The sequence below is a fragment of the Cervus elaphus genome, chromosome 5, assembly GCF_910594005.1.
Source record: "Cervus elaphus chromosome 5, mCerEla1.1, whole genome shotgun sequence".
Classification (NCBI taxonomy): Eukaryota; Metazoa; Chordata; class Mammalia; order Artiodactyla; family Cervidae; genus Cervus; species Cervus elaphus.
This window is the reverse complement of record NC_057819.1, coordinates 110,473,654-110,486,594: the sequence shown is the minus strand read 5'-3', so window position 1 is coordinate 110,486,594 and position 12,941 is coordinate 110,473,654. Positions and strand designations below refer to the sequence as shown.

Here is a 12,941-nt window from a genome sequence, read left to right as displayed (position 1 = left end):
AATTTCTTATTTTAAATGAATCAACTTGAAATGACTGTTCCTGAAAAACATTTTTATTATCTGGTCATTAGTGTAAGATAAAAACATGTGCTGTATAAGAAACCTAGATTCCTGCTTAAAACTTATTAATAAATATTGTCATTCTTGATTTCTTAAAAACACTTGTCTATAAAAATGACTAGGAAAATTGTTTTAGATATATACATTTTTATCTGGGCCTTGCAAATCAGAACTTGCTAATAAAAATAGATCTATAAAAAATTCCATAGAAAAGTTTGGTTTAAAGTAAAAAATTTCTTTTGAAATTACATAATTAAAACCTAGGTCATTTTTACAAAATAAGGGCTAGGATACTGTAGAAACATGAAAGGATGAGTGCTGAGAAAGACTTGAAGGGTCAAAGGGTTACGTAAGTGGTTGATATTAACCTTAGCATGGCTTTTCTCTTTTTCTTAAGTTAGCTAAAGTTTTTCTAAACTATTTTCATAAAACTGTGATAAAAGTAGCCAACAAGGAGGAAACAATATGTGTATATACCCACACAATATATGTATTCAATTTAAAAGTATATTTTTTGTGAAAAATCACTATATTTCCATATTCAGACTTTTTTTGGCCTTTTTAATTTTATAATTCATTACCTATTATATTAAAATATATAAAAATGAACACAGTGAAGACTGTCTCTCTCACCCCCATTCAAGTCCTCTAGTTCCTTAGTAGTCACTATTAGTACTCATTGCTTCTAGTATCTTAGAAATCTTTCCAGAGATATGCAGTGCATCTACACACAGGAAGATTATTTTGGATAGCAAGATGAATATGTGACAATGAATTATTTCTTCACCCTACAGTCAGATTTCTCTTTTTCTGGATTTCATAAAAGGAAGTGAAGATAATCAGTTGAAAAAGAAAGAGAGTGGAAATTAAAGCCATGGAATTAGAGACTCTGAATAAAGAACTGGGTTGTGTGCTGCAATAGACAAGACTTTCACCTACAGAATGAGACTGAGAAGGGAAGGGATGAAGAGACAGAAGCCTGGCAAAGGCAGGATCTAGGATGAATATGGCAATAGAAGGGTGGGCACGACACAGCGAAGGTGAGGACGTGTCAAGAAAGAAGGTCTTGGTAAGAAACGACAGGTAACAAAGGATGGCATCCAGCATCACAACCACAGCTCACATGCAACATGGAACAAAACTGCAACACTAATGAGGATCTCCATCTCCTCGGCTCATCCTACCTCATAGCTGCGCCTATCCTGGGAGGTCAGCTCAAAGCAGGATTCTTTCTTGGAATCTTTTCGCAGGTAGGGGGCCATCCGTACACTGTAGCCCTTAATGAGGAAGATCCCTTTGGGCTGCTTGCCTGCAAGACAGGAAAGCTTCCTTTATCTCTAGAGAGATGCAACTGCCAAGGGAGGGCATCTTCTCTGGATGTAAAATAGAAGCACAGAAACAGCTGTTACCTCCCTGAGGAACCACAATAGTCGAGAAGGGTTATTAGAGAAGCTTAAGAAGAGGCTACTGTGACAGCCAGGCAGAGATCACTGCCAAGCTAGGGAATGCAACGTGAAAGATTATTTTGCCAAAAGAGTACAGCAGAGACAGAGAATTTATCAGAATGTTAAGAGATCTATAATAAGAGAAAGAAGAAATTATTACAGCGGGGAGAGTATGGCTGTAAACATGAGGCTCTTGAAGGCTATTATAGAGCTGAAACATTATCATCAAGGCCAGCAGAGCACGTGCGAGGGGAGGGACAGCAACCTAAGGGGCATTATACGTCCGGGTTCTCCTCCTATGTCTTACGTAGCATGTGGGCTAGACTTCTCTTCCTCTCCTGCTGGTCAGGTGGAAGTTCATGCTAGAGGAAGAATAATTAAAACTCAGTGTTTTATCCCCCTTGCTAGCAGTTAGATTGGGAAGCAGCAGAGTACTGTTGAGTATCATTAGATGATGAGGAAGGGACTATAAAAGGAAAAGGACCCTAAGTGAGTGAAAGGAGAGACTACTCTGCCTGTCACTCTCTTAAAAAAAAATTAGAAACAGAAAAAGAGGGGGTGGTTCCCAATGATTTTGCGTCGTGGTGTGGTTCAGAACTTGTAGAAGAACAGAACCACAGTGTCTGAGTGATGCTTTCTATCCTGTAGAACGAATTTCTTTCTTTTGGCCGCACCTCACGGCATGTGGTTCCCTGACGAGGTTTTCAACCCATGCCCCCTTGCATTGGAAGTATGGAGTCTTGACCACGGGGCCACCAGGGAAGTCCCTAGAATGAATTACTTTTTGATGACGATGATGAGAGGGATGGCAGTGGGAAGAAAATAGTTACAGAAAAGTAAAAGAATCTGTCCTCACCTGGTTGAGCTAAAAGAAATACACAAACACTCTATACTTACTAAGAAAATGTCTTGGGCACAATAAGAAGTAACTGGCAAGAAGGGAGCCATGCAACAGTGCTTTTTGACACCAGAATCTTTTTTGTTAAAGTATCTCTCCTTGTTCTAACTGGCCACTAAAATGTTTTGTTGTTCTTTGGTCACCAGATTTTATTTCACTCTGATGGCAAAATGGTCAATAAAAGTCTCCAAGCCTCTCGCTCTTGCTCTCCCTCCTCACCTTGAGTGGGAAGGATTCTGAATGAATGAACGTGATACCTGGTTTTATATCCAGATATACCAACCACATATTTAAATGTAAGGGAAATGATAAACATTTTACCAAGGACACACATGTTACATTAGTTTGAAGTTTCAAAATAAGAAAATAAAACCTGGCTGGCCTAGAATTCAGGGGAGAAACTTTAGTTGCTGGATTTGAGAGTGGGCTAGGGGTTGGAAGGATGCAAGGGGCTTATTATTCAGGTTTTGAGTTACGCTGCTATCATTTCCAAGTACACCTCACACTTTACCCATATATGGGAAAGGCTCTGAGGAATCGTGATGGTGAACCCAAGATGAAGGTTAGTGATAACTGTTTCAGGCAGAGAGGCAGAGTGAGGTAACTGCCTTGAAGCCCAAGATCTAATCTGTAGGATTTCATGTCACTTAGCTAAGCTGTTCTTTCTGCTACCTTTGAGCCAAAGGTGCTGGAAGTCCAAAGGCAACTGTGTAAGTATCTGACTATTCCCTTGACTAGCTATCCAGGCTTTGGGAGAGGAATAAGTCCAGGAAAGAAGGAAGAGAGGAGAAACAGAAAATTACTGAAAGGACCATAAAGGATTTACTTTGGATCAATGGCCTCTGTAAGGTGGTAGAACTCAAAGAAATCCCCGCAAGATTGCTACTTTATCTTCCTCTTGTGTTGCAGCATCACTCCTGCGGCAGTCTATCTGGCAGGAATTCCCTGTTTCAAAGTTTCCATTCACCTACAGTGATAACTTTTAGCGTGTAGTTATTTGTAGCTCCTCCGGTTTGTGCTTATATCCTCTATTCCCTCTCATGAACTAAGCAAGAGTGTTAAGCCAGGATGGGAGGTCTTTTAGGGATAGCTCATGAGTGTTGTGGTTGATTGAGTCAGTGGTGGCTCATAAGAAGCTGCTTCTGACTTGGGTCAACACTTTGCTGCTGCTGCCATCTGGCTGAAGGGTGTCTCTCGGGCACAGCAACTCTTGGGGTCTCGACACTCCATGGCTCTAGGGATGTCCATTGGATTACATCCCAGGAGCCAGTAGGATAAAGTTTGAAGCATGCTCTTAGAGAGTTCGTACTCAAAGATTATATTTCTGGGCTGTTGGTAAGCTGCTAAAATCCTTCTCAGAATTATTATTTTTCAATATTTAACCTATATTATTAATGCCTATAAAGTGTTTGAGGTTCTTTTTTAACAAATGCCAAGGCATTTGACCTCGATGATATGTTATTAGTCATAAGGTAGCCTTTTGATATGCTGACCATACTACCCTAGTGCTTAAAGGGGCTATAATTTCTAAATTGGTATCAGTTTTTGGTGATGAGCAAGGAAGGTATTATTTAGCCAAGCTTCTTTCCCAAGCATGTCTCTTTATGGGTGTTAGTTAAGGACTACTAAGTTTAGATCTAAGTGCTTGAGAATTTACGAAGTGCTTGCATCCAGGAGTGAGATGCTGCTGTGCAAATGAAGAACACTTACTTTTCTCATTAGCATAGTAGTAGAAGAGGCCTCTGCTGACAACACACCATCGCTTCTGCCACTCTGATCCAAAGAAACTATGATCTAAACAGAAGAGCAGTAAGGGACATAAATTCAGGTAACTACAATCACTGAAGAGTCCGTAAAATCCAACAACACACAGTCCAGTGTGTTATTGTTTTATCTTCCAGGTTAATGGACTGTAAAACCCTCCCTTTCACTCCCACAGGTTATCCCATATTGACTCAGAGTGCAGAGGACTCACTCAGTTAAAGGCCCAAGTTCTAAACAGGTTTTGCTTGCTCTGACCTCAGCTGTTTCTCTACATTTCCTTTATCTTTAAGGTTCTATTCTCATCCTGTAGTTATAAAATTCTCCACATCTCCAGATCTTTATGTGTTGTTGCCTTTTCAGTTCAGTTCAGTCGCTCAGTCGTGTCTGACTCTTTGCAACCCCATGAACCACAGCACGCCAGGTCTCCCTGTCCATCACCAACTCCCGCAGTCTACCCAAACTCATGTCCATGACACTCTAGGCCATGAGCATGGGCAAGGCTTTCTTTGTACTAAGCCAATTTGCCTGAGTGTTAAACCTGGTACTCCAACCCTACTATCCTAATTAAAGAGTGAGAGCTGAAGATTCAGACTTGTCTGAAACTTTAAAGTGGGCTGCTTCACATATGATATAAAAATTACACTTGAGGCAACACAGTTTCACTCTTTAAGGGTGAACACTGAGAGAAGAGAACAAGAATACAGTCATTCATTTATTCATTCAACAAGTAATTACTAAGCAGGTGTACCAGGTGAGCAAGACAAAAACCAATCCCTGTCCTGATGAAGTGGAGATGTGGGGCCAGGTCTTTCCAGCCTACACACAGATACCAGACTTTTCTTTTTTTCCTTTCCTCTTGCCTTATACCTGCCTAGTATAGTAGTGGGCATAGAGAATGCATTCTATGATGGCCCTCTTTTTCCTCATTTCCATTCTCTTCTTGGAATATTCTGAGATCTGGGGTCTAATCAGTACCTTTGCTTTTCTTCTCTAAGTATCCTTGCTTGATGATATTATCAAGCTCTTGAGCTCCTCTTTCGATGTCTTCCATTCCTAAAAGGAATAAGAGCAAAATGTTTTGTTGAAATCTGACAGAATTTTCATTGATTTGGGCTACTTGAGATAATCTACATTAATGAAGAGATACAGACGGGCTATTGCTTAAATATGATACAGAATAAAACAATTTCTAGATGACTGGAGGGGAGTAAATTTTCTTTCTTTCTAATTATATCTAATGCTGAAATTGCTTAAAATGACTTAAACATAATATTAGTCTGTACAAGGGAGGTTGTTTAAATGTGCACAGATTGGTAAGAAAAAGGACTCCAAAAAACTAAGAATTTGCTTAACTAAACACACACTCACCTTTTTCTAACAAACAGAAAGTCACCTTAGTAAACATATTTTTATTAAGTTCACACAAAGAAAGGCTATGCATAGCTGAACTTGGCAATAATTGCCAAATCCCGGTTTTGTCAGTGTCAAGGGAAAAGTCTAGGAATGGAAGAAGCCTTTACAAAGAGAAGACCTGGATCTGACATCAGCTTTTAATTGTATGCTGCTAACACTCTTGGCTTTCAATTAGCCTCGTTAGGCTAGTTTATTGAGAAGTCAAGATCCTAATTTGTCTTCCACCACTAGGGGTTATACTTATTTTACAGAAGGGAGGGGTAAAGGTCAGAGACAAAGAGGAAGGAATTTAGTTCTCAAAAAAATAAACAACAACAAAAACAATAAAAAACTCTGTACTTCTTAATTAGGAGAAATGAAGGGAGTGGGCTAGCATAGTCCTAATATTCATTCTTTTTAGGTTTGGGGACTAAACCTTTTGCTTCTATGCTGTTTCCAGCTTAGTTTCAAAAATGTAGATCAGAAGAGCTCTTTTTTAGCTGAGTGCCTGATTCTTTTTCCTATTTGTTCTTATTTTCAACTTCTTGTTCATGGGCTGTTTCCATTTGTGTGTTATGCAGTTAGCAAACTCTGTGGCTGCTATAAATCTCCTGGATGGGTCTCCGGGTGCACACATGAGATGAACAGCAGCAAAGGAAAGTTCATCTATCTAGGATTCTTTCATTTCTCCCGCCCTTCTGAAAATTCTAATATCTCTTTGAAAATGCTCTCCAAGAAAATAGAAACAGATCATACTGAGGGTGAGGACCTGGTGCAGCTAAGAAGGCCCTTTGAAGGAGAACCTATCCTCTCTGCCATGCTGTCAAAAAAAAATTGCTCCTAGAGGCCTAAAAATTAAATGAAAGACACAAGGGATAAGAAAAACAGGATCCTTTAAGCCTGGAGTTTCCATCTTTTCTTCCCACCATTTTTTTTTCCCTTTTTTTAAGGTTTTGTTAAACTTAGAGACACAGTTTCTTGTTAAAGATGCCGAGAGTCTGAATCATAAAAGACATGTTAAACGTTCTATTAGAATTCAAACCTCCTTTTTTAATGCAAATCTAAATGCCATTTTATGGAACATCTATAATTATGAAAATGGGAAGACATTGCCTCGTGTGCGGGGAGAGTCTGTGAGTATGAATATTACATTAATGGGCCCACACCAGCTCACTGATCCTGCTGGCAGGAGCATAAAAAATGCTTGAGTGAAACTTTTATTTAGATGTTAAGACTCCAGGCCCCAGCGGGGTGACAGAGACAGTCCCTGTGAGTTGCCATCCGAGAGAGAGCTTGAATTGAATTACCCAGGGGGGAAGGAAGTAGTGATGAGCACTGCTTCGCTTATTTAATTTCATTTACTTTCAGTACATTATCAGCACGAGGCTTTTCTCTCCCCACCAACTGAAACCCAAGAATGCCACCACCAAGAAAACAAAGACATAATGCAGCAGAGATGTTTGAATTCAAAGTCACTAATTTTAGGAGACTAGGGACAGCACCATCACTACCTTCTCACCCTAAAAGTCACACTTGGTTTGCTAAAATTAGGCACTGAATGAGTTGCTGAATTTCCTCTCTTGGTCATCCATCAACAAGATTCTGAAGAGGAAGAGAGCTGGAAATACAGTATTTTATATGCTGTGTTTTTGTAAGATGTGTTTTGTTGCTTTCCTATCAGAGGGAATCTGTATTGATGAACTCTCTTGCCTGCATTCCCTTATGGGCAGTGGAAAAAAATGGGATTATAGGTGAAATTTGGAATGGCTAGGGAAAAAAAATCAGATCAAATCAATTTTTATTCTGTTGACTGTCTTCTATGTCTAAGGCACTCTGTGATGAGTGCAATAACAGAATTGTTCTCAATGTAAAGTTGACTCTGAGCCCAATCTTATTACCTCCACAATCTATTAGATAAACCCAGATGGGATCCAGATCAATCTCAATCCAAGGTGAGAAGCCACTGTGGCAATCAAGTTCTCTCCCCTTTCAGTGTCAGCTCAGGGTCTCACTGACCAAGAAATGGTGGTCCTGAGGATATACACATTAACTCCAGTCCTGTGTGATGAGGCTGGAAGAGCCCTGTATGCCTGAATTCACAAGTGAACCGATATGCAGAGTTACTAAACATGTAATAGAAAGTATGTAGATGTTTTACAGGATGGTAATAAAAATATCACTTTTATTATCATAAAATTGGAAGGAAGAGGCCACAAACAATTGCATGAGTTGCTATTTTAAGGCAAAACATTTAAGTATATAATTAAAAAAAAAAAAACAAGGCTTTTTGTCCACTACCTAAAAAAAGATATCACCACCTTGATGTAAAAAAAAAAAAAGAAATGATTTAGATTTACTGGGAATAAATTGCCCTTTGGATAAACCTAGGGGTGTATCACATTATATCAGCACAAAACAGAATTGCATTAGTGTCATAATCTCTCTCTACTACTGCACTTAACTAAATCTCTCAGAATAGCCCATATAAAGAAAAGATTCACTTAGCTGAAGGATGTGGGGCTATAAAGATAAGATCAACAGAGTAGAGTGTTACCCAGAAGTGATGGCCACCCAACTTTCATGACAGATGAAGATAAAAGAAATTCTCAGACATCTTTCTTTCCCCATCCAGATTCCTTTAAACCCTGTATCCCACCCATACCTCCTCTGCAGAGTACAAGTCCATCTCTCAGCACTAAGCATGACTCCTTAGTTAGCCACGCACAGCAGCAACAATGGGGGCCCTTTGGAGTGTGATACATTTCCATAAAGTAGTCAATAAAAAAGACACGGGAGCTTATGTGAGTCACGGCCTATTTAATCAGCTGCATTCTAGCCCACTGAGAAAAGAGAATTGGAGAAATCAGTTGGCAATACCACGGCACAAGGCTAATAGCACAAGAGGCCGCACAATTTCTATTGCAAAAAGGTTGCAGCTCTTGCAGAAAAAAACAGTCCCCACAAACTTTCATTATAGGTACTGGCTTGGTCTCTTGCCCAATCAACCTGAAATGAAAATCAATTATTAAAAAAAAAAAAAAAGAAAAGAAAATCAATTATTTAAAAAATTCCATCTTTTGTTCAACATTTTCCTCTCCCTAAACTGAACTTCTATCCTCTCCTTTCCTTTTACTCCAAGTTCTTTTCAATTGTTTGAAAAAAGAGACCAAGCCAACTCCATCCTGGAGATGGATAGCTACCTGGGATGAATTTCAGGCAGGATGAAGTTTACCAGTTTCTTTCATTAAAGTACACATGATACAGGACCTAGGATTTTGGGGGATGAGTTTGGATAAAATCTAAAATTTGAAGGTTGGGAATGGTCAAGTTCCATTTGTGATTCCAGTTCACTCACAGATCACTGGTATGTGTGTGCATTTGCAAAATGACAAATATACTTCACAGTGTCTCAAATGGACAAAATCAAAGGGGATGTTGCAGGTCAGGTAGGGTGGGAGGGACAGTAGTCTCCTGTCTGGTGGTCGTTAATCTCCAGCGTCACTTTGTAGACAAAGGTCTGTATAGTCAAAACTATGTTTTTTTCAGTAGTCATGTATGGACCATACGTGAGAGTTGGACTATAAAGAAGGCTGAGCACCAAAGAATTGATGCTTTTGAACTGTGGTGTTGGAGAAGACTCTTGAGAGTCCCTTGGACAGCAAGGAGATCAAACCAGCAATCTTAAGGGAAATCAACCCTGAATATACATTGGAAGGACTGATGCTGAGGCTGAAATTCCAATACTTTGGCCACCTGAGGCGAAGAGCCAACTCATTGGGAAAGACCCTGATACTGGGAATGATTGAGGGCCAGAGGAAAGGGGGGCAACAGAGGATGAGATGGTTATCGACTCAATGGACATGAGTTTGAGCCAACTCTGGGACACAGTGAAAGACAGAGAAGCCTGGCATGCTGCAGTCCATGGGGTCGCAAAGAGTTGGACATGACTGAGCGACTGAATAATCTGTTGGTTAAATCCTCTCCTTTGTTTCTGGTTTCTGAGTCCTTCTTTAATAAGTTCATTACTATTTTTCTTAGCTTCTTGCATTTCTGGATTACTTTTTGCTTTTTTTCTCAATTTTCAGGAACCAGTCAATTAATGACAGTTTGAGGTGTTTGGCAGGAAGTATTCATCTTCTACAAATGAAACAGGGACAACGGTTTCAATGATTCTTCCTTCATTAGTCCCTTGGGACAGGCTTACATAAGTCTTGATCTGCTATGGTTCCATTCAATATCCACTTGAGTTTACATTTATTTATCACATTTTACAGTCTTTGTGCTTTGCTTATTAAGGAATATAGACTAACACATATAAGGTGAAAAATTCTAAGCCATTAATAATAATAGACTTAGGATCTAAGAGTTTCAAAGACATGGAAGCCTTTAATCTCATGGAGAAATAAATTGGATAGCAGATGAAAGGAAGGGATTGAACACAAAGTACTTAACCAAGTTCTTCAACAAACTGTGACATAAGAAACTAAGAAACAAAATAAGTGCAACTGGAGCTAGACTGAAGGATGTCAGAGAATGGTAGAAATCTCACATATGGTTAAAACCAATACAGGAGACAAATATTCAGGAGATCTTGATGGACCCTTGTTTCCCCTCCAGTATTTTAAGGTCTTTAAAAAAAAAATCTGTTAATCCAGATAACAGACCAAACTGTGTAAAAATCTGTGGAAGAAATTTGTTACACTGAGGATACAGAAAATTCCCAGTAGAGTCTAGGCCAGAAGTGCTAAGAAGAAAATAGATAATTGATGTATGAAATTATTAAAACTAATACATTTTAATAAAAATGTTTAAAAAAAACCCTAACAGGTCTTAACCTGCATTTTATCAAGCATTTTCACATTTAATTTGAGCTCCATAGCATCCCTGTGAAGTATGTATTACTACCATTTCCACTTTACAGGCTAGGAAACAGGCTTACTGAAATTACAGGACTTGCTGAAGGTTGCTCAGCTGGAAAAGCCCAAGCACTTTCCACCACCCTGAGTTTCAGCTGAAGAGACACATTCAGAAGTAGCTGAGGAAAGAAAGGGTCTTCCCATCTCACTTGCCCACAAGAGATCTCATTTAAACATGGAAAATGTGGGACTTCCCTGGTGGTCCAGTGGTTAAGACTCCAATGCAGAGGGCACAGGTTTGATCCCTGGTTGGGGAACTAAGATCTCACATGCTGTGGGGTGCAGCGAAAAAAAAAAAAAAATGGAAAAAGAAAGATACAATGTGCGGTTATCCCAATACTTTAATATCAAAAAATTACTTTAAGGTCCCGTATTTCTCATTTACTTTGTAAGGTACTAGATGACTAATCTATAGAATTGTTTTTAGGGCAAGTCTGTATGAAATTCAAGAGATCAACAGAGATGTGGAACAAAAATGAAAGAAAGAGAATGCAGTAAAAGGATACACAAGGAAAAGAAAATGCAAGGGAAAGAAACCTGGAGCTCTCAAACAGTGCTGCTTGAACACCAAGATTTGAAAGGCCTCTCTGACACAAGAGAAGAGGGAAAGGGAAGCCTGGTCCACGCTGGGGCTCATGCAGGAATTTTGGACATGATTCATTTACTCTTCAAGGAAGAAATCTTGGTTTAAAAACAAGGAAGATTTTTAAGTCAAATATCCAAATTGGTTTCTTTTCATAAAACTGTCCATTAATAATGCCAAGCTTGTTTGTTGTTTAGTCGCTAAGTCATGTCTGACTCTCTTGTGACCCCATGGACTGTAGCCGGCCAGGCTCCTCTGTCCATGGTATTTCCCAGGCAAGAATACTGGAGTGGGTTGTTATTTCCTTCTTCAGGGGATATTCCCAACCAGAGATCGAACCTGTGTCTCCTGCACTGGCAGGCGGATTCATTACCACTGAGCCACCAGGGAAGCCCCAATGCCAAGCTACAAGGTAACATACAGAAGCAATTAATGTTCATGGCATATGAAGACACTTCTTGTTTCCACAAAAAGGCACTACACTAATTACCACAGACGCCTGTGGTTTTCAGGGATGCTCCTCTTCCATGTCCTTACTTTCAGTTGGATTTTACTTACAAGAAGTGAAAGTTTTGGAAAAAAGGCCTTCCAACTCTAAGTATGATAACTCCAATGCACGAGTTCTAGCATCTAAATAAATGGGAATAAACAACAGCATCCAGTAAGTAAATAGTTCATCTAATTCAATGTAATAAAACTAATTCGATATAATAATTTATTAATTCTCAATCCTGGTATTAGGACACCAGGGCGTCTTTTGATCAGTTGATGGTATTGATAGAAATGGCAGAGATTTTGAGTAATTCACTTTAAGAATAAGAATGGATTCAATGCTTTTCTATAATAATACCATCATTTACATTCAATATGCTTTCTTAAGGGAAAAGTCAATTAAAAATAACTTATAGTGTATTTTATTTATGCCACAGTCGATGGTGATTAAACACATTTGATGTAGTACTGTAATCATGGCAATCAAGAACTCCAACAGAGTTTTATTTCCTTGAAAAAAAATTTGTGTTTCTTCAAAATCGTGGGTTCTTATGGAAGTGGGTTGGACATATAAATGTTGGTGGTCATGTGCTATGGGGAAAAAGATTGAGAATTCATGTAATCACCACAGAAATGGTATAAACCCAGAAAGTCTCTTGTGTCTTCTGATTTTATTAATGACATGTATCTATAACTTGGCTCAGATGGTAAAGAATCTGTCTGCAATTCAGGAGACCTGGGTTCGATCCCTGGGTCAGGATGATCCTCTGGAGAAGGGAATGGCTATCCACCCCAGTATTCATGCCTGGAGAATTCCATGGACAGAGGGGAGCCTGGAGGGCTACAGTCCACGGGGTCACAAAAAGTTGGACATGACTGAGTGACTAATGCTTTAATTTAGTACCTTTAGCTTTATTTTCAATCCTAAGAATCCATCCTTAATACTGAGCCACAGAGATCCAAATAACCTGAATTCCTTTTAGCAGCCAAACCACAGTAAGTGGCAGCAGGATAAACTGAGAATCCTGACCCAAATCCAGACAGTGATGCTTCAAATGGCTTCAAGATTCTAAAAAGGAGGAGGAGAGGATTTCAAATGCCAAATTGTTTTTTTTTTTTTTTTTTTTAACAAATCTCGAAGGATCATTGTATTCTCATCTCATCTTGAGACAGGCCACTTTTATACATGTGTCACTTGAGAGTGTTTATCTTTAAAAATGAATGACAAAATATTATTTTCAAATATATTTACTTACTTCTCTACTGGATTATGATAAGAACAGGGAGAAAAGGAAAGAAAAAGAGCCCTCGCTGGGTTTGGGGTCACTTTTCAACTGGTTTAACTTCTACTTGTCCACCATACTGTGGCCAGAAATCATCTTCCTGAAACG

At 39.1% G+C, this 12,941-nt stretch overlaps 1 protein-coding gene across 2 annotated transcripts in view; it reads right to left on the bottom strand.

Annotated features, from left to right (window-relative positions):
• The window catches only part of SKAP1 (src kinase associated phosphoprotein 1), a 292,018-nt gene that overhangs the window by 42,585 nt on the left and 236,492 nt on the right, over nucleotides 1–12,941 (bottom strand). For both annotated transcript variants that reach the window (XM_043904307.1, XM_043904306.1), the window contains exons 5-7: nucleotides 5,143–5,220; nucleotides 4,114–4,197; nucleotides 1,245–1,369 (exon numbers count right to left, since the gene is read on the bottom strand). In XM_043904307.1, the coding sequence (XP_043760242.1) occupies nucleotides 1,245–1,369; nucleotides 4,114–4,197; nucleotides 5,143–5,220 (287 nt within the window). The remainder of the gene's footprint in view (nucleotides 1–1,244; nucleotides 1,370–4,113; nucleotides 4,198–5,142; nucleotides 5,221–12,941) is intronic.